Source organism: Saccostrea echinata, unplaced genomic scaffold (genome assembly GCF_033153115.1).
Source record: "Saccostrea echinata isolate AGI-Se365-2 ecotype Australia unplaced genomic scaffold, CSIRO_AGI_Sech_v1 ptg000054l, whole genome shotgun sequence".
In the NCBI taxonomy this organism is placed as follows: Eukaryota; Metazoa; Mollusca; class Bivalvia; order Ostreida; family Ostreidae; genus Saccostrea; species Saccostrea echinata.
This window is the reverse complement of record NW_026889803.1, coordinates 6,169,556-6,194,691: the sequence shown is the minus strand read 5'-3', so window position 1 is coordinate 6,194,691 and position 25,136 is coordinate 6,169,556. Positions and strand designations below refer to the sequence as shown.

The 25,136-nt window shown below is 34.1% G+C and overlaps 3 protein-coding genes across 4 annotated transcripts; 1 reads left to right on the top strand and 2 right to left on the bottom strand.

Moving 5' to 3' along the window:
• Positions 1-4,317: 4,317 nt before the first annotated feature.
• On the bottom strand, positions 4,318-9,568 carry LOC133204937 (dynein light chain roadblock-type 2-like). 2 transcript variants are annotated; one of them, XM_061340679.1, is made up of 5 exons: positions 9,474-9,568; positions 8,886-8,961; positions 8,298-8,465; positions 6,777-6,864; positions 4,318-4,524 (listed from the first exon to the last, which is right to left on the bottom strand). In XM_061340679.1, exons 1-4 carry the CDS (start codon positions 9,474-9,476, stop codon positions 6,818-6,820), a joined length of 294 nt encoding a protein of 97 aa, XP_061196663.1. In that variant the 5' UTR covers positions 9,477-9,568; the 3' UTR covers positions 4,318-4,524; positions 6,777-6,817. The 2 variants fall into 2 exon arrangements, with proteins under 2 accessions (XP_061196663.1, XP_061196664.1); XM_061340680.1 differs by lacking the exon at positions 6,777-6,864.
• Positions 9,569-10,315: 747 nt separating this feature from the next.
• LOC133206096 (secretory immunoglobulin A-binding protein EsiB-like) lies at positions 10,316-12,241 on the bottom strand. The gene is made up of 5 exons (XM_061342025.1): positions 12,064-12,241; positions 11,602-11,743; positions 11,162-11,207; positions 10,969-11,055; positions 10,316-10,803 (listed from the first exon to the last, which is right to left on the bottom strand). The coding sequence occupies exons 1-5, from the start codon at positions 12,205-12,207 to the stop codon at positions 10,704-10,706; spliced, it is 519 nt and encodes a 172-aa protein (XP_061198009.1). The 5' UTR covers positions 12,208-12,241; the 3' UTR covers positions 10,316-10,703.
• A 1,578-nt stretch (positions 12,242-13,819) lies between these two features.
• LOC133172606 (small nuclear ribonucleoprotein-associated protein B-like) lies at positions 13,820-19,203 on the top strand. Its single transcript, XM_061307534.1, has 5 exons — positions 13,820-13,935; positions 14,508-14,771; positions 15,040-15,202; positions 16,122-16,190; positions 19,015-19,203. Exons 1-5 carry the CDS (start codon positions 13,933-13,935, stop codon positions 19,041-19,043), a joined length of 528 nt encoding a protein of 175 aa, XP_061163518.1. The 5' UTR covers positions 13,820-13,932; the 3' UTR covers positions 19,044-19,203.
• The last annotated feature ends 5,933 nt before the right edge of the window (positions 19,204-25,136 follow it).

Here is a 25,136-nt window from a genome sequence, read left to right as displayed (position 1 = left end):
AACAAACAAACAAACAAAGAAAAATAACCAAACAAAAAACAACAAAACTATATTATAATGAAGAGGACTGTTTAAGGACATTAATTAGGTGTCTGTGGCTTATACTTAATTTGTCAAAACGTGCATGTAAAACATTGTCTTCGAAAAATATTGAATATTCACTGGCTTTTGGGGCTCTTCCCCGGACCTCACCATGCAGTCGCATAAATTGGAAAATTTTATTATGTGTACTCAAAATATGTATAGTATAAAATAAGGTCCCTGCTGTAACCAACTTATGAACCGAGTCTTATTGAATTATAATAACACATGAAAAGTGATTTCTTTTAAAGAAATTCTCAATTATCTTTATTAGGGAACTACAATCGATGAGCAGGTGTCTTCATTCTATACTCTTAGTACTGGGTGTAGAGACCCTGTTACAGTTATCAAGCCTAGTAATTTAAGGCATTATAACACAATGAAATATATGGAGATGACGAACAGTATTCAAGCTCAGAAGTCCATTAAACATTGCAAAATAGGTGCAGAGCAAACGCGGACCTCCAAAACAGAGCTGGGATCAGGTGCCATGGAGGAGTGAGCATCCCCTGCCGACCGGTCACACCCGCCGTGTGCTCCTTGTCATGATCGGGAAATAACGGAAAAATCCGTCGACAGTTCAGTGTGTAAGTAATGGCCTAACAATTAGTATAAAAAACGTCAGGTCAGCATTTGACTCAATGATAAATTGTATTTGCTGACAAGGTCATTGTATCGACCATAGAACTTACGAAATGATGACTTTAAACGAGACTGCTGATATTCTTGTTTCATCAACTTGTTTGTCAATAATTTACCTCGTTTTAGAAATTGTACATACGTAGAGCATGCTCTTGCGTATCGAATCAACTGAGAGATATAAACCCCGTATGCAGGTGACGAAGGTATATTGCTGCATAAGTAAGGGAAGTTGACAATTGAAAAGTTAAAGTCATCATGTTTATCATAAAGCTTGGTTGTTAGATTACCATTAACGTCTTTTTCAAGTAAAATATCCAAATATGAAACAGATGTGTCAGACTTTGTAGTATCTTTTATCTCAAGCTCACCGGGATATATCGTATTGACATAAGAATGGAAATAACCATTGTTAATTGACAATACGTCGTTTATATGTCTAAATGTCGAGTTGAAGGCCACAGAAAGTGTTTTCTTCTTTTCACTTATAAGATTTTGGACAAATTCTGCTTCATATGAATATAAAAAAAGGTCTGCTAATAACGGGGCGCAATTGGTACCCATGGGAATTCCAATAGATTGTTGGAAGAACCACATAGATAAACACAAGTAATGATTGGGACCAAAACCGTCTAAATTCAATCAATACATGTATCTTAAAATCTTTTTAAACTCTTGCACATCTAGCAACGGAGTGCAAGAGTAAATGAAAAATGAATCCTTTAACAAACATGAAAATAATGACCCCTGGCTTCAGGTCTTTGGACCATGTTGGGGCTTAGCTGCTCACAAAATGAAATTTTATAATCACATTTAAAAATCTTTTTCTTTCTTTCTGGAAATCAAGCAAGTAAACTATTTGTATGGGTATAATGAGCAATGAGCTATCAGCTAATGGTGTGAAGTCCATATTGTCCTCTAATGGTCCAATGGTTCTGGCCTTGGAGTACATGTAGGGCTCAGCTGGGGACGTGTACATATTGAACAGGCCCGTAGAAAGCAAATTCAGTTCGGGGGGGGGGGGGGGGGGGCAGCCATACATTTTCAGTTGACAGTTGAGGGGGCACTACCAAAAAAAAAAAAAAATGTCATCAGACGTTTATATTGAGGGGACACAAGCATATAATATCTATGTTTTACTATAGTAATTTATGTATCGGCAAAATTATTGGGGGTGGGGGTGGGGCACCCCCCCTCCCCCCCGTTCTTACGGCCATGTTGAAACTATATTTCATATTTAAATCATTCTTCCTGGACACATCTAGCTGCGATTAAATTATTGTAATGAACAATAAACCCTCTACTACATTTGTATATTTGTGAATACAGAGTACATCTTTCGAAAATCTTCTTTACTCATGTTAGTCTAGCAGACAAATTGCATTATTTTAATGAGGCCTGGTCACTCTACCAAATTTTCATATTGTTTATAGTATACACCAGATTACTGCTACACTGGTCATAGATAGAAAGTTTTTGAAAATCCCATTTAAACCTGGATATTTAGAAAGCAAATTTTATGCATGATGGCAATAACAAAGCTACGTGTACGAGTCCATATCATTTCAAATTATAACACTTTTTTTTTGAAAGGTGTTATTGTGCCTTTTAAAAGGCAAAAATAAAAAAAACACCAACTTTTCAAAAAGTGTCAAAAGGACCATTAATATGGCATTATTATGCCTTTTTTAAAAGGCATTACAACTTGAGAAAAATACAATGCTGCTTTTTTCTGTTATTATGCTTTTTCTCCTTTAAGTTACAATATTATGCCTTTTTTGCATTATATACATGTACATGTATTTCATCTTTTTACTTGTGTAAAAACACCTTTCCATTTTTTTTCCTGTAGAATGATCCTCATATTAGGCTTTTGTAGTCTGCATTTCTTTTGATTTAATAGTATCAAGTGCATTAATCACAGATTAAATAATTTTGTACTACAACTGTATATTAGTCATCTCCGAACTTGCTTCAGAACTGACTGTAACTCCTTAGGAAAGAAAATTCAGATAGACAAATTTCCAGAGACTCTTGTATGTCTGTCTTATTTTTCTGTCCCACAGAGATACTTTTCTGTATCTAGTCATCTTCTAGATAGAATTTTCTATAAACTGTCCAATGAAATCTGTTAACAACTACCAGTATGCAGTCTGTCCAGAAAAGCATAGATGATCCTAAGTAATTGTCTCCAATCTTTTAAAATAAACCTTAATCAGCAATCTTCCTTAAATATACATTGCACAGATAAATCAACATACCAAAAATTAAATATTGCTTACTTAGAGCATTCATTTTGATAAAAGAATCTGGGGGGAAAAGATGAGCCATATGCCTACACAATGACAGATAAAAAATCAATAAATTTATTTCTCAAAATTCCACATTTGTTAAATTTAGGTAATGTTTATATTAATCATTTGCATACAAAATTGACAATACCTGAATACAGTGACAGCAAGATTGATTAATGATTAAGGTTCATTGATACTCTGATAAGAGAGATAACTCTTAATTACATAAATGCCTATTATTCCTTCATAGATTAAAAGATAAAATACGTGACATTTTGTGTACTGTCTGTACATATCAGATATATGAGATTTGGTAAGTTTAAATGTCTTAATTTGTTTAATTTTGCCCCGCAAGCTATGATAGAATTGTTTGTATTTTACTTATGAAGTACATTTCTTTGGGAAATTCCTAAAAGTTAAAGCTACATTTTGTTTGAGTGAGGGTTTAAGAACCTTAACATGTTAAAATTATGGTATCCCAATAGGGCCATTAGCAAGTGTAACAGCATGTCAGTAACTACGCTCTGGTGTGGCATGGGCATTTGGCTCATCTAATCCCCTCAGACTCTCTTACAAGGATACAGTGACAACTGTCTTATCTGATACCTGTGCAACCTGTTTCACTGTGAATTCTGACCTTTATTTTCATTACCATTTTTCCATGTTCTTTACACTGTGTTATCTGACACCCTGCCTATTACAACACAAAATATGTCTCCCAGTGCATATCAGATGAAACAGATTTCACTGTACCTGTTTATAAGGAAAATCTGTAGAATATTCTCTAAAACAGTACGATTATATCATATTGGTGTAGTATAGAATCCTATTATGAAGTATGGGTTCTAATTAGGTCATGAGGCCTTGGGCCTAGGTAGTACTGTATTATAGGGTCAACACAATATAGAGGAAAAAAATCTTCGGTTTAAAAACAACCTTTGAAGAACAGCAGAGCCAAATGACTCGGGTGAGCATTGTGTCCCTTGGGGCTCCTGATACTTTTTATTCCTTTGGCTGCCATGTCTAGCTAACACAACCATTTCTTTCCAAACGGGAAAAGGCAAAGCTGGCAGCTGGTAACTTAAATATATGTTATAAAGCCTTTATGTACAAAAAAATTATTGTTTGTAATGGACCCTTTATATGGAATGTGCATAAAAAAGGCAAACTGGTCAACAAAATCATTTTTGACAGGGTAAGAAAGTAAGCACAAGACTTAAAATTGAGACGCACTTACAAAATTTCTACAATCCAGGTGTTAATTCGAGAGGCAATTTAAATCTTTAGTCCACTTAAAAATCAATTTAAGTTATATATATTTTATTTGATCATTTTACATGAATTAAATAATGAGCTGAATTGTTTCAGACAACAAATATCTAAAAAGTCAATTGCTGTACATAAACACAAAGCTGAACATTGTAACATAGATTTATTAAAACGTGGCATCAATAGGATTGGTCTCTTCAATCATGGGGAGACTGGATACAGATGAGAAGGTATTCTTTATCTAAAAAAGATAGAAAATAAACATTTTAAAATGTGAGCTTGTTTGGTCACATGATGAAATTAAACTTTACAACTGTTTAAATTTTACATACTTGATGTACATTTTACTGGAAGCATTCTTTTGCATACAATGAACAAATAAATAAATATATGTAACCACGAAAATGGACTTGTATGTAGTAATAGCTGATAATTTAATACATGCATGGGAAAAAATAAATGTTAGAACAAATGAAACCAAATGCAGATTGTTATCAACTACTTTATGTTAACTCTAGCATTAAGCCATGAATATTTTTTGGTTGATCCTCTTAAACCTAAATATCAAAACCTAAGATGAAATCATGATTTAAAAGTTAAGATATGAATAATACCCAACCAACAAACAAAACAATGTATACACGATACATCACTTCCAAATCATACAGTATACCCAGGTTAATAATTACATGGGTTCCCTGTATATTAATGTGGTAAAATAAATTGATTAAATTCTCGGTATCATTGAAATGATTCAAATAAATATCATCCATCCAAAGCCATGTGCAACTTTCATTGATACAATACTGAACTTGATAATTATAAATCATAAAATATTGTGCAGTGTTTTTTTTTTGTTTTGTTTTGTTTTTTTTTTTTTGGGGGGGGGGTGTTTTTCTATGCCATTTTGGTGATTTTGGCAGGAATTGGCTATGCTAATTGACAATAAAGATCTAAGGAAGTTGTACATTGTCTATTCTTCTTTACATCGTAATGAAAAGAAAAAAAACATTTTTACTGTTGAGCATAAATAACAAATGACCATTACATCTGAAATGCACAGAAAAAAAGAAAACTATTTTAGTTTATTTCTTGAAAAAAAAAAGATGCATATGGCATCCATACATGTACATGTATATACAGTCAAACCTCATTATCTCCAACTCCATCTGACCAAGAAAAAACCTTTGAGATATCTGAGGATTCCAGATATCATGGGTAAATACTAAACAAATATTTGGTTGGGACTTCCAAATCATTTCCACATATCCATGGTATTCAAGATAGTGGTGTTGGAGATACCAAAGTTCAACTGTGCTCTGTAAATAGTTCCCCTGGTACATATATCAATAAATTGACTCACATGAGCTATTCAATTTTGAATTGAATAAATTCCTTGTGCAAAAAGATAGTTTTCATCCATACCATTATCACAAATACAAATTCTTATATAAACTTTTAAAGCTAAAGAGAAAGAAGTATTCAATATTAATTTATGAGTCCCCTTGATTTTGTTCTCAATCTTCCATTCCTCACATTGACAAGCATTCTATGTATCTAGATACAACAAACACTCAACGAAATATTTTGCTATTACTAGGAAGGGTTAAAATAACAAAAAAATGTTAGTTGATTTATAAAATGCTCGTATGTTTTTCTGTTAAAGGTAAGCTTTAATCAATAGTTGCTTGTGTATACATATATATAGTTCTTTGTTTAATTTTCTTTATTTTTAAAACAGTAAATACAAAACTTGGACTGCTAAATAAGCTAAGGATTAGCTTAAGGTTTCAGGGAAGCTAAAGATGCCACAACACCATTGGGTAAATCTTATAGATAGATATGATACTACAGTCTTGAGATGTATTTTTTTTCTTTTTAAGATAAGACAAAAAAAAAAACAAAATAAATCTATCATCACAAAAATTTACTTGATCTTTAATGTAATTAAGATTCAAACCATTTGACTAGTGTTTTTTTCCTACTCTTAAAATATCAAAGCAGTTGAAGCCAAACAAGAGAAGGGTTTCTAGTGAATGCAAAGCAAAAGACGAAAGGGCAACGTATCAGATTTTTGAGAATGAGCAAAATTATCTGCAAAATTACTGAGTATTTATTCCAATAGGACTATTCTATGCTTTCACAACACTCTTTGCACTTTCTGAAGATATAGCACTTTTCATATTGCATATCTGGCTTCTACTGGTTAGGGGATCATGTTCTATGTTGCTTAAAACAACTTATAGAATAATTCAGTCAGTTCAAGCTAAAGTGTAATGCTATATGGATGAAATCAGGCCTGCTCCACAATCAACAAATACTCGGAGTAAAGACTGCAAGAGTTGTTTTTCTCTCTCTCCAGATTTTCAAGCTTAAATTTTCAAGAATCTGTTGTAATTTCACTCAACAGCAGAGGTAAAAAAATAGAAAGAATATTTGCTGTCTTTACCCATAGTATAAACAATGTGAAACACTGAATCAATTTCTTTGTACCAGATATGTTGGTGATGAACATCCAAAGGGAAATAACTCAATTACACGGCATCTGGGTTCTGGATTACTATCAACAAATATTCATTTTCTGTTTGAAAAGAAGAGAACAAAAAGATATATTGAATGTGTTTGACTTTATAAAAAAGTGAATATAATGTAAAAATAAGTAGTTATACCTGATAATTTGCCCAAAGTGGAAGTTGGTTAATATGCTTTCTAACTAATGTCACAATATGAATTTTCTTCACAATGGCATTTATAATTACTTTCAACTTATTTAATGCAAATTACTTTTAGGAATACTTTAAAGCATTTAAATATTTATTAATATTCACAAAAAACTAGAGCACTATACAGCAACAGACCTTCACCAGTCAAAACACACTAGCTGCTTCTAACAAATAAATGTATTGCTGTGAGACAATGTGTGATAAAATTTATCATATTTTTGGATAGTCCAACCTTTTAAGTGCTTTTTATGGTGCTAAGTAAAACTTGAAAAAAAAATATTTGCAGAAATTGTTTCCGTCTTTACAATTCTGGATGAAATCTACGATGTGTGCATTCAATGTTTATATTACACCAAGTGCTTTCAAGTTTTAAGCAATCAAACCTTGCAAAGCCTTTCTAAATGCTACAACCAAAATACAAACACACTTCTCACTCTAAAACATGCTAAAAAATGTGTCAGTGCTAATTTTTAAAATGAAAAGGCTTTAAAATGTGAAAGAAGTATCAATGTCAAATGTTTCTGCTCATCATGTGATGAAATCCTATTCATATGTATGAATGTGGTTTCCTAGGTTGTTTGGGCAAGGCTAAGTTATTCCAGAGGAAATCACCTAATGCTGTATCATGGGACAAAATATTATCAGCAATAGAACACTTTTATGGTGAATTACCAAATGTAAGTAGACTTATGTAAGTGGAAATGAACCTCAGGTGGGCTTAAGTAAGTGGATATGAACCTCAGCTGGGCTTAAGTAAATAGATATGAACCTCAGCTTGGCTTAAGTAAGTTGATATGAACCTCAGCTGGCTTAATAAGTACAGTAAATGGATATGAACCTCAGCTGGGCTTAAGTGAGTGGATATGAACCTCAGCTGGGCTTAACCTATTAAGCACTGATGTAATGGAGTTCCTGGGAAATTTTTGACACCCAAGCACTTATTATGACATACACTAAAGTAAACAGGATACACATTTTTATGCTTCTTAATAGTTCTGAATGGATTAAACATAAGTGCAAGCTTTTAAGTAGAAGGTAATGTCAAATCAAATTCTAAAAACCCCTTCCCCCCCAAACAGGTAAAGTGTTCATGGTTCATATTTCAATCTTGGTAAAAATTATGTAGGAAATCTTTGTCAGAAAGAATCTTCACTTTCCTCTCTTCATCAAATTACCATACCTCCCTCAAAATTGCACAGATAACCATAGCAACCAACACCCATCATGCCAACACAATATGAAACAACCAGGCAGCCACAACTGAAACAATAAATATAAATTTCAAACTGACCTGGGGCAACCATAATCTCATGCTTCTTTGATCTTATCCTAAGGAATGTCAGGTCATTGCCTGGGTCAATATCTCTAACTGTGCTCCTTGCTTTGGCTGCTAACTGACTAATCAGACCCGCATACTGGACTGTCGTTGAGTTATCTAATGTACTTCTAATGGGGATTCCTGTGAAAGTATTATTTTACAAGAATTATTCAATACACCAAGCATAAATGTAAACATGCTTCCTACACTATTTTTAAATCTAATTCATGTAATATAAATATTGCTTTCTCTTCTACAAACTAAAGATGTAAGATCATTTTTACCAGGCTATCTTTAAAATAAAACTGTCTGTTTGCCCTGTCTCAACTAATGACTATATATGATTTTTGTTATAATTAAGAATTTTTCTCATCCCGTCAGAAACTACTTAAATTTGATTTTTGTAATTTTTTTTAAGGAAAAAAATCTATCCCTACTTGCCTACTCATTTTTATATCTTGAGTCTGGAGATGACAGACAAACATTTTATTACAGATGGCCCAAATTCAAAATTTATTGAATAATTATTAAAAAAAAAAAAAAACTCTGCTTAAGCTATACCTTCTGAATTAACCACAATCAGTCCAATGACACCTTTGTGGGCCTGGATCCTTTTGAAAGTTTCCTCAACTTCAGCCTGTAATTACATACACAGTACAAATGAATAAAAACTCAATACATCTACCACTACAGTTCATTTCTATAATTACACCCAACAATTCACCACAAAATTCATATAACTGCATTTAGCTATTACAGAATATTCATATTTAATCAGTTTATGTCACATTTCCTAATCATGTGTATATAAATACATGAGCAACATGGTTTTTTAAAACTATGTTTCATTGACTATATTTCTGATTCCCAAATTTCTATTACTTATCAATATCATGTAATTAATATTAACTGTTGTTTTTCAAGTTCATGAGATAACGTTTCTTGAAAATATGAGCATTTTTTAGATCCATGAGACATGGTAAGAGTCCAATGGATTAAAAAAAAAAGAGAGAAAACCTAGCAAACCATCCATGTTTTATGCGTTAAACAGGGAACAAAGCCTAATAATTAACAAAGTATTAAGGTTTGCATTAATAATTAAACAAATTCGACTTAAACAGAAAAGAAACCGCTGTTGTTGTGGCTTACCATTGTGTTTATGTGACCAGCAGGTTCTTGTCAAAAGTTTGTTGCTACGGTGTCTCGAACATGCGCACTGAAGGTATCCGGTTATGAGTCAGTGGCAGAACCTTGAATGCCGATCCCGAATAGAAAACTACTCTGCATAGGTCCGTTCCCGTTGTAACCGTGATTTCTACTGGTACACCGTTCCTAGCCTCATATTCTTGTTGGTCAGCATCTTCGCTAGCCAAGGGTTTCTGATACGCTACTCTCCTCATAAACTTATGAGGAGAGTAGCGTATCAGAAACCCTTGGCTAGCGAAGATGGTTGGTCAGGTGCTTAGAAGAGACTGAATGTTAACTTTTCGAAAGATTTCAAAATTCTTTAAAAAAAAAAAAAGTTCTTAAATTTCAACCTTTGGCACTGTGCCGACTTCCTGCTTTTCAGAAATTGAATACACTAGTAATATGAGTAAATATGTGAAATTACTCAACCCTAACCCCACCCCAGCCACCACCCCCCAAAAAAATCAATAGTTTAATGTATGAATTTGTGACACCGGAAGACCATAAAACAAAACAACGCTTTGGGGCAATAGGTTTATATAAAATTTATCGCTACAACAAAAACAAAATAAAGAAGTAATTTAATTAAAAAAAAAAATAACCGTGTGTAAAAAAAAGTTTTAATGAAATGTATACTACGTATTCAATTCGAACACATTAAAATCACTCATAACGTCTCGTGGAGTTTTTTGCGTGTAGACATTTACTGCGCACTGAACTCAAGAGACGAAATTAGGTAAAAAGCTGAGCACTGCTATATATAGACAAGAAATAGACTGCAGAAATAAAATGATTATTTAAAATTCTTTTTATAATTTATTGCAATAAAATATTTATATGCAAATAACACACCAAATGAAATAAAAATATATCTATTCTGAAGGAAATAAAATATTTACAATGTACTGTATATTGACGGGTAGATATAATTGTCAGCAGATCAACATGTACAAAGCTGGACGGAATATTTATACGAACGATAACAAAAGCATTAATATTGTGTAAATGTATTAACTTCTACTAAAACAAGATGCAATGGTTAGTGACTTTGAAGTAGATTCAACATATTCAATGTGTAAAAATTCAACAGCAGCATATTTTAATTTATCATTCGGTGAATGGTCAATCCAAAATGTTTATTTCGTTGTTGATCCTTGTCCACCATCAGAGGTGTGCGCCTGTGTCCTGTAGTTAGTTTTTGCAGCCACCCCTGGAGCATACCTCATTCAGCACCTGATGGGCTTCTTTCACACCTTTAGATGCAGCGTGTTGAATCAGCTTGTGAGCCTCTCTGCAAATATATGTTACGTAATTTCTTAGGAAACAGATGGAGTACCATCATCGTTAGCCAAGGGTTTCCGATCGGAAACCTTTGGCTAGCGAAGATTATGGAGGAGAAACATACGTGTAATGTTGCATTGATTACACAAAAATTACACTGTTGTATCAACCTTACCCCGGTTTGAGGCCGGACTTGTAGCCCTTCAGGTGACCAATGGCTAAATTATAAGCTGCATGAGGATGGCCTTGATCAGCAGCTTTTCTGTGAATAAAACAAGAACGCATGCATTTTAAATTTTGAATATAGATTTTATTTAAGATAACCAGTGACAGCTTGTTGACAGTTGCAGGAATATGTTAAAACTCACTTGAAATGTTCCATAGCTTTCCCTATGTGCTTTTCCACACCTTTTCCTACAAGATAAAATATTGATAATTTAGCGGTTCTCAATACTACGGTCCCTGGGCCATATATAAATACTCACTATCAAGACATGAAAGGATACATCATTTAGTTCTGTTGCATTACTGTGTATGCAAATGAGTGAATCCAACGTGGGAAGAGAGGTTCCACGCCCTTTTGTGATTTCAGAGTTATTATACAATACGTAATAAATTGGGGAATGTATCATGAGACCCCACCACTAGGAAACTCGGTAAGACGAGTATAGAGCGAGTTATGTCGGTGAGAAATGCCCCCCCCCTCCCCCCCAAAAAATAAAAAAAAATTATAGGTTTTTCCTTAGCTAAAACTATTATCATCATCTTGCATGCATTTCTTTGTTTTGATTGCAGCAATAGAACATACCATGAAGATACCTCTGCCCAATTTGATGATTTGCACTTGGATACCCCAACCAAGCGTAGCCATACGTCACGTTGAAGTGGAGGTGGTCGAAATAGTAGTATGCATAAAGAGCGAAACTCAGGGTAGAAATCAACACTACCGCCTGTATAAAATAACAAGTAGAAATTCAAGTTTGTACTTTCGTTCTAAACATTTATTGAAATAAATACTTTCAGTTGGCATGTCTTTAATATATAATAATATTATAGTACATGTATATAGCTCCCTGATAGATTAATAACTATTCATTTTGTGCATAAAAAGTTCATATGGCGTCTTTTAGGCAATTATTGGAACTTTGGGATCGGTCTGTAGTTTTAAAAATACATTTTTGTACATATGTTATGATGACATACACACGTATCTTACTTCACTAGAAATTTAGTTCTAGGCCTATAGAACGTCATAGTAAATAAAACCGACCTCAATAACTTTGACATAGGTAGGATCGGGTTTCTTTTTCCTGGCCAGGTAAACTTTGCCCCCATACGGCAGGTCTGGGTCCCAGTCAGACGCCTCTGATTCTGGGATCAGTCTCTGTCGCAATCCAGCATCTGAAGCCGCCATATTTAAACAAATCGATCTCCACGTCCAGAGCGCCCTCTCTAGTCGATAAAATATCCACTGTATGATGAACTTAATCGATGCAATGATCAATAAATAATAAATAATGAAAGACACAAATGATCGATACTGGGTTTTGCATCAACATGTTTCTGAATTCTACGATTAAATGACCTCCTACACCCCCCCCCCCCCCGATTTTTTTTTTACCATGTTGGGTTAGCCTAAGTCAAATAGCGAACATAGTACCTATTTTATTGATCTCCTGTCGATATTTCATTCATTGCAGAGGAAAGTCAATAACTTCTCGTGTTATTTGCAAACTTTACCAAAATTGCAATATGGCGGCAACCCCACCATTTTTACCCTCTGAAACGGGGAGGGGGAGGGCTTTGCAATTTTGAATGTATGTTTCTGAACATTATCTCTATCTTCCACATGTTTTTCAACTTATACGAATTAATTACATGTAATTAATTAATTAAAAAAACGGGGAAATGTGGAGAGGAGTCTGCGAGCCCAATGGTAAACTGGGGACTTCGGTCTTCCAGAAAAAAGCAACTTGATTTCAAAATGTTAAGCACATTGGCGGATTTAATGGGGGGGGGGCGCACCTGCCCCCCCCCCCAAAAAAAAAACTGTCAAAGCGTAAATCATAGTTTCGTCTAGAAAATGTAAAAATGTCTACTCGGTAGACCTCATTTTTACCCTACAAAATCTCTAGAATCCAGGAGCTTCCGAGGGCTTCGCTCCCTGGGGGCCACTAGGGCTTCGCCCTGGACCCACTGGGGACCTCAAGGCAGCCCCCAGATCCCCTGCCTACTTTTTGCGCCCCCGTAACTTCAATTCCTGGATCCGCGCCTGAACTTTAGCAGAATGTAGCAGGGACATAGCATCGTTTTTGAAAGTTGGGGGGCCAGTCAGAGAAAAAAAATTCAACTTACCTAAAAAAAAAACTTGACAAGCCAAAAAAAAAAAAAAAGAAAGGAAGATTGAAAATTGCCCAAACTCAAAAATCCTATTTCGTGGGGGGTGGGGGTGGGTTCCAACTTCTTTCAGTTCAAATTTTATTCATACACTACTACAAAACCCTTATTTGACTAAATTCTATAACAAAAAGTGTGGGGGGGGGGGGATATGTACACATATTGTAGAATATGTGTACATGTGAATATCACATTGTTTGTTTTTTTTGTTTGTTTGTTTTTTGTTTTTTCAATTTTGTTTAAATGCTGGATGCCGGAGTGGTTTGTTTGATTTTTGTTTTATCATGATTGCTTTGCGCTGATATAAAACGAAATTCAAAGCTCACTCGTTCATTCATGTTAATACAGATCCATGTATAGGGTCTATATAAACATGAATAAATTGCGATGCCGGTGGGAAGAACAACTGATCCGCTCCACATACTAAGAATTAGGCCTATCATAACGAATTTATGAATATAAAATAATGTAATATATGTCTTATAAATGCCGACCCACCCCACCCCGGTTTATTAATTGAATTTTACTTTCCCTTCAAGGGACTTTTAAATCATAGCATAACTTTTCTTATGGTTGCTTTTAGGACATCTTGCGTGCGAGTGCACTCGGCTTTTTTTTTTTTTTGCGACGATAGGTGGCGCTTCAAACTGAAACGAATATTCAGCGTTTAGCCGCCATTCTTTGTTTTTTGTTTAGCCTCATCACAAATCTGAAGTAATCTGCCTTCAAGACAGATTTCAAGATGGTAAGTGAACTTGAAATATAAATTTGCAGTTATTGTATTATCACTTCATCTATGTACTACAATATAATTTCGCATTTAAACATTGTCAGTCGCATTTACAAGCCTTATCCTTTTGCAAATTCAACGCTTGTGGATAACTCATTTTTTCTTATTTTTGCTGAAATTGAATGCATAAACATTTTGTCAGTAGTTTCAAAAGACAACTACTATACATATTTTGTTGAAGATTGATCAATTTCTTCACTGAAGCTTTATTTTTTGTGATTTAATAACTATGCTCGAATTTCCTCTAACGTCAGCATCTCTGCTTTCTCCATTTATTTCTTACAAGGGATAAATTACAATTGTTCTAAAAGTCAAAACGAATAAGGTTTAGACAAGGTTTAGACTAATTATTTGGTATAGCTAGATTGAGTGCTTCAAAAAAATTAATTCTGTGTAAGGTCATGCATCTATTCATGTAATTGCACAGAGTGCAATGTTTTGTAGATCTATTTGAAAAATGAGATGGCTTCTTATTTGGCAGTTTTAAAGTTTTATATGATTTGATTCCATGTAACAATTGTTTTCAGACTGTGGGGCGTAGCTCTAAGATGTTGCAGCACATCAACTACAGGATGCGATGCACCCTGCAGGATGGCCGCACATTTATCGGAACATTCAAAGCTTTTGATAAGCACATGAACTTGATCCTTGGGGATTGTGATGAGTTCAGGAAAATAAAGCCCAAAAGTTCAAAACAGGGTGAAAGGGAAGAAAAGAGAGTTTTAGGGCTTGTGTTATTACGAGGTGAACATCTTGTATCAATGACGGTGGAGGGCCCACCTCCTGCTGAGGTAGGTACAAGACTACCTCTATTTGTCCTGAAGACTGATTCAGCTTTAAAGAAATCATTATAGGGTTACAATGTTTACTGCTGTTTTTAACTTGAATCAGTTTAATATAAACAAAAACTCATTGTAAACATTCACTGAGAAGTCACATTTTTCAATGTACTAGTTTGGAACACTGCACTTAAGTCAAATTTTTCTTGATTGATATAAGTTATGTTATTCTCTCTGATTCATATTGCTGATCTTAAACTTAGGTATGCTTATTTTACAGGAGGGAGTTGCTAGAGTGCCATTAGCTGGAGCTGCCCCTGGACAAGGAATGGGTCGAGCTGCTGGCAGAGGAATCTCGGGACCAGGAGCCTCTGGTGGTCCAGGTTTACAAGGACCTGCCCGTGGAGTTGGTGGACCCTCACAACAAATGATGGCCCCAGGAGGTGGGTTCAAATTTTGTGACTTTATTTATGTAGAAACATATGAAATGTTTACTTCAATAATGTAGTCCTATCAGTCACTTTTTTTGGTGCAAGTCTAGATTTTATGTCGGAAATAAGTGAAGTTATCATTAAAAGTTTTATAGCATGTCAGTTTGATTTTCATCATTGTCAAGTATTTAGAACCAATCGCATCCAGTTCATTCAATCTTTATCACATGAATTTGTGAATGAATGAACTGTATCCGATTGGTTCCAAATACATGACAATGACGAAAATCAAACTGACACCAACTTTTGTCAAGGGTCTCTAGAGAGGTATGCAATCAAATGGTCCCATTATGTGGAGACATACAAAAACTGATTGTTGAGATTTTGACAATGTTGATTAATATGATTCTTAGATAAAATGGCCTGAAGAATGTCCAACATAAGTGGACATGTCACCTGAAGATTGTACTCCTCATGAAATACATGAAGACACTGATAACCTAAAGAAAACTTCTATATTATTATTGATGAGGGAAGGAAATGAATTTCTACTTTCCTGTAACACACACTCCAAAACAGGCTTAAATATCTGTAATAAACTTTCTGTTGGGATTAATGCCCAAATGCATCTAAAAAGGTCAATCCACAGAGTTTATTTTACTTCCTCTCTATTCAAGAGAAAATTACACTAAGATTTGGAATTAAAATTCACTGTAATGAAAAAAGAGTTATTCCCCTTTTCCTATTGTAAATGATGTACCCATAAATAATGCTTTTCACTTTTAAAATTTTGTTTTTGATTGGGCTGTATTCTTGATCATCAAGACGCTTCGACTCTATTGAGAATAAAGACAAGCGTCTAGATGATCAAGACTTTGGGCTGATTCTGATGTTATGTCTGAGGATTGTGAAATGTGATTTTGTTTTGTAGGTCGCCCCCCAATGATGGGAGGAATGAGAGGTGGAATGATGCGTGGTGGACCCCCACCAGGCATGAGAGGTAACCTTATATTTGTGGAATAAGTGTTGCATGACTCAACTCATAAGAGATCAAACATAGTTACATAAAGCAGGCTTGGGAGTTATAAAGAAGTTTAACATAAAATTTATGCCCCCTCTCCTTTCCCCCAGAAATAAAAATAAGAAAAAGAATCATATCACTTCTAGTCCTATTCCAATTAAAATGTTTCTAAATTTTTCTCAGCATCAAATAAGAGACAATTTAGATTGTAGTAGCTAAGCTAATTGATGAAGGATAAGTCTGCTGAATGGACCACTCAACTAGCCCTTAAAGGTGCTTGGACACAGATTTGAAGTTAACATTTTCTCAGATTTTCTGTATAATATCATGACTTATATGTTGCTATAGCATTTCATACTAAAATATAATAAAAATCTTATTTCATCTCAAAGTTATTGAAAATTCAAATTTCTGGACGTGTTTGATTGACACATCCTTGCACTTTCACAATTTTTAATTTTATTCTTAATATTGAAGAAAAGTGGCAGTTTTGTTGTGTATTAATGAAAAGTATTAAAACTATAATCCAGAAAATTCAGAGTAGAAATGTTCGAAAGCAAAACCCACTCACAGTATTGTCAGTCCGTGCTCAGTGGTGTGTGCAGACTTTAACAATTGAACACACCCAGTGAATTGTTAACATTAACAATAACAGAGCTTGTGCCCTGTTTACAGAAACAGTTTACGTTTCACGGGTGTATTCAATTTGTTAAACTCTGTACACAACACTGAGCACGGGCTGATGATATTAGTGAGGGGTTTGCTTTCGCACATTTCTACTCTGAATTTTCTGGATTATAGATGTAATGTTTTTCATTAATACAAAACAAAATCGCTTCTTTTCTTAAATATTAAGGATAAAGATAAAATTTGTGAAAGTGCAAGAATGTGTTAATCAAACGCGTCCAGGAATTCGTAGTTCCAATAATTTCCAGATAGAATAAGTTTTTAACTGTATTTTCGTGTGAAATGCTATTGCAATATATAAGTCGTGATATTATACAGAAATTTTGAGAAAATATTAACTTCAAATCTGTGTCTAAGCACCTTTAATGGAGAAAACAATGCCATCTATAACAAATTGTGATGCAGATTGGTGCCCTGAATTTGGTACCTGACATCAGATATTTATGCTAGATTTCTTGAAGTTTGTATATGGTTCAAGATTATAGTACCATGGGTAGGGCTGTCACAGTTCCCCGAAATAACCGAAAACCGCGGTCCAAGTTCGGTTCGGTTTCGGTTCCATTTTTCCGGATTTCGGTTTGGGTCCAGTTTATATATTAGAAAATGTTTTATACAAAAAATGGCGTTGAAATCAAAAGAATGATGACGATAACAGTGATAAATAAATCACAACTGAATTATACTTCATTCCATGACAAAACACTTGTCACGAAAAGATTAGATAATTATCAAAACAAGCAAGAATGGTCAGTCAAGACGTTAACATGGATAGGATTTGTTTTCAAGGTGAATATAATGTAACAAATAAAGATTTTTAAGTTAGAATTCGTGAAATAAAGGTTTAAAATAGAGGTAAATAACCGAACCAAAAAACCCGAAACCGAACCGAAAATTTACAGAACCGACCCGACCCGAAAAAATCTGGAACCGTGACAGCCCTAACCATGGGCTCAGTACTCGGTAGTAATTATAATTTTGAACATGCCTATGGCTATCATGTGTTAATTTATGCCACATAAAGAAATTGAAAATCAAGTTGGATGCTAAATTATCTCCATTTTATTGACCTCCAAATGCCTTATGGTCTGGAGGCCGAGGACTATTTGTTTTCTTTGTCATTGATTTATTTTTACATCATTAATCATCAAGTAGCAAATCGATGTCTACACATTCCATTACATCCTGGAATGTATTTGCAGCAAGAGAGATAACTCCCTTTACCCTGTCTTTTCTGTTGGCTATTAAAACAGTACAGAAAATATATTGAATTTTTTTCAGTATACATAATTTTAACTATCACATATTTCCACTTCATTACTCTCAAGGAAAACAATCTTAAAATAACTTCATTATTGCCACAGATAGGAACAGTATCACTTTGTATTTGTTTTTGTAATGATTGACAGGCAGATTTAATCACTCATTGATAAGTATTTTTCTCCTTCATATTATTCATTGATCTAACACATAAAATATTTTTAGGCATGATTTTCATAATACTAGTACCTGATATTGTCACAAATTCCAGAGGCATGGGTCATGTACTTACACTGCCTCTGTAAAAATGGATTTGTATTGATTTTTTTGAGCTGTTCTGACTGCTGGAGGGGAGTGCAAGCTTTTCCTGTTCTCCTCTGTATCGAGCTGGCAGAACACCCCCAGGCTTGGCAGATGTAATTCTGTAATGTTTTAATTTAGATGGAATATCCATGTACACACACAAAATTATTACATCTAGGTTTAACCAAAATACCCCCAGGCCTGCTATTATTTATAATGGCCAATTCAGCCACTGGCAACGGTTACTGATGTATTTTCAAGGTAACATTGTTCATGTCAAAGAACTCTGTTATTCAACAAAAATGTGGATGGATTTTTATCTCTCAAATGTAGAAGCAAAAGAGATTCTGGAGGCTGAAAAATTTTCCTGTAGACAAATTAAATTACAGAAGTGATTAGACATGCCAACTTAAAACTTTATCCCCAGGGCTCTAGGGTTATTTCATGGATTTATTTATCAGTTAGTTCATTGTTTTCAAAGACTTCAAGGGAAGTTTTATGACAAATACTAAACAAACACATTGTAGCATTTATAATTTTTTTTTTACACTTTCAGGCCCTCCTCCTGGCATGGGAAGAAGATAAATAGACATATAGTGAAAGTGTGGAGAAGATGTGTGTGTAAGGGTGAGAGAGGACTTTCTACATTGATACGGAGAACCAACAAACATTTTTCATCAATCATGAAGAAATCATTTGTTCCTGTAACATGTTGTTTTTATGTAAATAAAACACTGAAAAACAATTCATTGAAATTCATCACCACCAATAAACCAAAGGTTTGAAGGTGACAGTTTAACCTTTGAAATTAGTTAAATAGACTAAACTGTGAAATAACCAATTTTCATGGGTGTTTAGTTTTCATTGTTTTTGTGGCATGGAGATACCACAAATTCATGTCCCCCAGGAAATGTTTAAATTTAATTGATGGTTCTTCTTCAAACAAGATATCAAATCCACTTGAACCAATATTTTTTCCTCAAACCACGAAAATTTGACCCCACAAAAATAAGTGATTTACACTTTATGATATTCAACATAATTGTGCAAGGTCAAGGGTTGAAATTAACTGTGAAGTCAATGTGTTTCACAACACTTTCTGTTTCAAGTAACAACAAGCATTTGAATGTTCACACTGATGGACTTTGAAACATTCTCAAAATGCTATCAAAACATGATGTTGAATTACGAGCTTGGGTTTGATTTTCGTTTGTCAACTATGTATTTATGTACAGCCAATTTTCATAGAGGAATCCCTCGGCTAAGAACACATTTGTTATGATGACACATGACTTGATCATGTGATAGTTATATTATTTTTCATATAAATTCAGTGTTTCATATAAATTGCTTTGGTACAAATTATTTAAACAATTATTTTCTTTCTGTTATGAAATTTTTCTTTCTGTTATGAAAATTAACTTAATAGCTAATCTGAGGCAAAGGCTCAAGTGAGCTTTTCTGATCAAAATGTGTCCCATTGTCGTAGTAAACTTTTTCGCAATTTCACCAGAATCTCCAGTTTCTTTGGGTAAATTCTAACCAAACTTCTAACCAAATATCCTCGGGTGAAGAAGATTCAAAGAAGGTGGACAAACAAGGCAAGCAAAATGCCTATGGTGCGACAAAAATGAAGGTAAAAAAAAATAAATCTCAATTATAACAAAATTTTCTTAGATATTTCATCTAACATTAAACTTTATGTAAAAACTCCACAATTGGCAAAAATCTCAAAAAGATTGAAATTATTTGCCTATGAAGTAGCATATACACACGAAAGAGGGCAAAAAGGATCATTTTCTCATATTCTATATGAGTGGGGTTTCGCTCCATATTTTTGAAAGTTTATCCTCAAATTTTGAGCAAAAATTTACATTTTTTGGTTAACAAAAAATGAAGCAAAGACCCACTATACCTAAATAATACACTTTTACGACACAACATTCGCATCTTTCCAAGAAAAACTAAGTCCATTCACTCAAGGGTCTTATCCCAAACATGATTTAAATGCCACTTTTCATCAGGAGTTGTGAAGCATATAGTGGTTAGCGTGTTAGTCTCAGAAGAAAATGATACTCAGGATTTTTATTGCTAGGGTTCGAACCCTAAGAATAGCACATTATTTTTTATTAACAGAATAATTTTTGTCGTGAAAATTTTTCTCAGAAAAGTTTTGTTTATCAAAATTTCATAAATTTCAATAATGAGAACTTTACTTTAAAATACTAAATTCACAAACTGAATATGATTTTTATGTATCTGAACCTATTGGCATTCTGTACGTCTTGTTCACCCATCTCCTTTGTTCAAATAAAGGGTCACACCCTCTTTCAAGGACAGATAATTATAAAATGGTAAAAATTGGGTGGGGTCATCTAAAAGTCTCAAGAACTACTGGGCCAAAAATGATGAAACATATGGATGCTTCTTTGTATAGTGTAGATTCAAGTTTCTATCAAATCATGGGATGGGGATACAATAGGGAATCAAAGCTTTACGTGGGAATATAATTATAGACAAAATGTGTTTGTGAAACACTGATGCTCCCATATGACAACTTATAGTCAAGGTTAAACTTTCTCAAATGTAAACCAAATATGTTGGTACCCAAAATAAGGTCTTGTCTCGAGGAATATACCTGTGAAATATGAAAGCCCTAGCAGCTACCTTTGAATAGATATATAGAAAAGGTTAAAGTTTTTCAAAAGTAAGTCAAACATCAAGGTCAAATGGTCAAAATTAATGGTGCCCAAGGAAAGGCCTTCTCACAAAAAATACACATGTGAAATATGAAAGCCTTAGCACCAACCGTTCAAAAGTTATGGCCAAGTATAAATTTTTTTTCAAAAGTAGGTCAAACTCCAAGGTCAATGGGCTATAATTGTTGGTATCCAAAGGAAGGTCTTGTCACAAGAAATACATAACTATGTGCAGTATGAAAGCCCTAGCACCAACTCTTCAAAAGTTACGGCCAAGATTAAAGTTTTCCAAAAATAGGTCAATCTCCAAAATCAAAGGGTCAATGTTGTTGGTATCCAGAGGAAGATATTGTCACAAGAATTACACATGTGAAGTAAGAAACCCCTAGCTCCAACCGTTCAAAAGTTATGGACAAGGTTAAAGTTTTTCAAAAGTAGGTCAAACTCCAAGGTCAAGGTCAATAGGCTATAATTGTTGGTATCCAAAGGAAGGTCTTGTCTCAAGGATTACATATGTGAAGTATGAAAGCCCTAGCACCAATTGTACCCAAAGAAAGGTCTTCTCACAAGGAATACACATGTGAAATATGAAAGTCATAGCTCCAACCAATCAAAAGTTATGAGCAATGTTAAAGTTTTTTTTCGGACAAACAGACAGACGGACGAACAGGGCAAAAACTGTATATCCCCGGATCTTCGATTACGGGGGCATAAAAAATGTTTTTAAAAATCTTTCAATGAGCAGGAGGGTCATGATTCTTAATATTAAGGTGAAATCATTCTCAGGTAGTGAACAAATCATAGCTCCCAATTCAAGGGGAGGATGGGGCCAGAATAGGAGATTGAAGTTACACATGGAAATACTATAGTATATAGGAAAAGGTACTTTAGAAATCTTTCTCAAGAAAACATGCTTAGTGTTAGTAAGATGCAATCATTCTCAGGTAGTGCAGATTTAAATTTGTTTAAATCATGATCCCCTGGGTAGGGTGGGGGTACAATAGGAGATTGAAGTTTAATATGGGAATATATAGGGAACATGTTTTAAAAACTTTCTTTCAAGAAGAGTTGGGCCATGATATCAATATGAAAGCATTCATATGCTGTGCGGATTCAAGTTTGTTTTTGTTTTTGTTTTTTTCGTACATGTATCATGTCCGCTTTGGGGCTAGGATAGGGCCTCAACATGAAGTAAAAATATTTCATCTGAATAAGTCTGGAAATTTTTATTTTTAAATCTTGTGATGAAGTGGAGAACCCAGGGGAGGTGAATGTTGTTGCCCATGGGCCTCTTGTGTACCCAAAATATATGGTTGGGAAAAGTCATCTTATTACTTCAATACAAAATATTACTTAATAATTTCAAATTACTGACACATTTGAAGGTATTTTCCACTCTGTATTAATTAAATATTGTAATCTATATAGATTAAAACGAAGTCATCAAAATTTTCCCAAGCAAAATTCAGTTACAGAACAAACTGCTCTTATTGATTCTCAAAAATATGATACACGGTTTAATTAAAACTGCAAATGATGTTTTCTTTGCTCATGGTGCAAATTAAAAAAAATATTGATTTAACACTACAAAATATTGATTTATTTTTTTCATTTAATATATGGGTATAACAAAACAGTTGTTGACGATTTGCACACCGTTCCGACGGATCAGATGTTGCCCTCAACCCATGTCAACAACTGTATACTGTGATACTGTAGATCACCAAATTTTGGTGACATGTTATTTAAAATCGCGAGAAAATTGTTAGGGATTTATAAGCGAGTCATTCTTTTTACGATTACTTGTTATTGTTGTATATAATCTTAAATAGTATAAATTTTCGAGAGCTTACATAATAAAATTTTCATGAGTAGTCGGTCTCGTGAAATTTTGCGGAAATAAAGTTCTCGCGAATAAAAAGTGATTTACAGTATTCTATATTTAGTTAATGAGCAAATATAACATATGAAAGGTTTAAATTCGTTCCATACTGATTTGTATGTCCCTGACACGGTTTTATGACGGGCAGAAAACCTTTCTTAATGACAGATGATACAATTGAACTTTTTTTTTTCAAAAATCATGAAAATAGCAACATAAGTCAGGTTTATTTAAGTATAATGAATAAGTATAGCCGCATATATTTTAATTTTTCTTATCAAAATTTTTCAATAATGTCTTGTAAAGTGATGAAAAGATTTATAAGGGACATATGAGATGTCAAAACGGGAGAATTTTGAACACCATAGAAAGTCTACAATTTCTTAATATTTTAGAAATTTGATATTTACTTCATTAACATTCAAATAGGTGAAAACGTGTGTATCCACGCATCCATTTTTTGTATCATCTGTCCTTAAATATATACTAATATATAAGGAAAGTCTAACCTAATATGTTCGAGGGTTCGTGTATAATTTTTGTTATACGACAAATACTGTCGTATTGTTAGTTTTAAATTTATGAGATGGTATTATATCTAAAATTTACAGTATGACTATAGGGACATTTGTTTTTGCTGTGGACTGTGATTAAGTCTATATTTGCAGACACGAAACATCAAGGTTATTATTCTACACTAGAACTTGCAATTGTGAGCAAACGTTTATAAAATATTCTTTAAAAAAGGGGGTATTACATATTTTACTTCAGGGTCTGGCGTTTTAATGCAAACACGAAGTGTTGGGGGGGGGGCTCCCCCTTTTTCCCAAAAACTTTTAGTGTTGAAAACGATCGATGTTCATTGAAAGGGCGGTTGGTGCCCCCCCCCCCCCACACACACACACACAGACACACACACTTCATAATGCAATATTCTCAAATCGCAGCATGATTTGTTTGTGGAAAAGTTGAATCCTACCTAACCACCTCCACCCCACCCCACGACTTTGGGATAATTTATCTTTTTTTTTTTTTTTTTTTGTAATGAAATGCTGAAGAGAAGTTGTAATATAATAGTCTAGTACCATTTTGTTTATTTCCAACTTCTGTAATTGCCCACAATAATTTAATACAAAATGGAAAGTGTACGTTATGTGTAAGAATTTCAAGGAGCATGCAACGGACGTGTTTCTAAGTTTGTTCTACTATAACAAGTATATTTAAACTGAATGAGTTTAAAAGTTTGCATAGCACTGGTATTTTTCAAATGGTCATCAAAAAGATCTGACAAAAATACTAAGGCAGGCCCATAGGAAACAATTTCGGGGGGAGGGTTATCAGACAATATTTAGGGGCCACAACTGTAAATGATTTTTTGATTTCTTTTGTATAGTATGTACGTGTATTGGCAAAATAATGGGGGGGGGGGTTCCCCGCTTCCTGTCGGCCAGCAAGGTGGAGCTAAAGGGGGCAGCTATTGCTCGTGACGCCTTCCACTTTGAGAAGGGGGGAGGAGCATATAAGTGTCCCTTCTGTCAATGATATAATTTTCGGTTAAACTGACCGTTTTTCTTGGATATGTTCAATTAAAGACTATAAATTTCTCCTCTTTATCTTCCTCTTGACTTTGTTTTAGACTTGTTGGATAAACAAAACCCTCCCCACTCTGTTTCAAGTGTATATATCAAATCAACAGCTCATGTCACCAGCTTCAACTTCCAGTTAGGGGAGCGCTAACTTTTTAAAAAGTTACATGTCAACAGAAACGCACAATATACTAATAGTTAATATAAGTTTAAAGCAATTTTTTCATCGTGAGGTGGTGGGTTAAAATATGCTAATGATACTGTCATTTATCAAAATTCACTCTCCCCAGATAAAAAGATATATATAAGTATTTATAAAAGTGTATCGCCAGTCCTCTTTTATCGTCTCTCTTTTCTTCGCAGTATTTGTTATAAATTGCTGCTTTGGGGTTTGCTTCCATAATTTTATTTTATATAGAAACAATTAAGCCTGCATGCTTGCCTGAATACGTGTATAAACTCTTCTAGCATTAAGGCACGTTAATACTCCAGTAAAACTCTATTTCTATTA

Excerpts from the sequence above, each read along its gene's own strand:
- LOC133206096 (XM_061342025.1), bottom strand. The coding sequence starts at position 12,207 with ATGGCGGCTTCAGATGCTGGATTGCGACAGAGACTGATCCCAGAATCA. Across the intron at positions 11,744-12,063 it reads CCTATGTCAAAGTTATTGAG|GCGGTAGTGTTGATTTCTAC; the intron begins GTCGGTTTTATT and ends TATTTTATACAG. Across the intron at positions 10,804-10,968 it reads AAGTCCGGCCTCAAACCGGG|AGAGGCTCACAAGCTGATTC; the intron begins GTAAGGTTGATA and ends ATATATTTGCAG.
- LOC133172606 (XM_061307534.1), top strand. Across the intron at positions 15,203-16,121 it reads ACAAATGATGGCCCCAGGAG|GTCGCCCCCCAATGATGGGA; the intron begins GTGGGTTCAAAT and ends TTTGTTTTGTAG. Across the intron at positions 16,191-19,014 it reads ACCCCCACCAGGCATGAGAG|GCCCTCCTCCTGGCATGGGA; the intron begins GTAACCTTATAT and ends TTACACTTTCAG.
- LOC133204937 (XM_061340679.1), bottom strand. Across the intron at positions 8,466-8,885 it reads GATTGTGGTTAATTCAGAAG|GAATCCCCATTAGAAGTACA; the intron begins GTATAGCTTAAG and ends ATACTTTCACAG. Across the intron at positions 6,865-8,297 it reads TGAGATTATGGTTGCCCCAG|AAAATGAATATTTGTTGATA; the intron begins GTCAGTTTGAAA and ends CTTTTCAAACAG.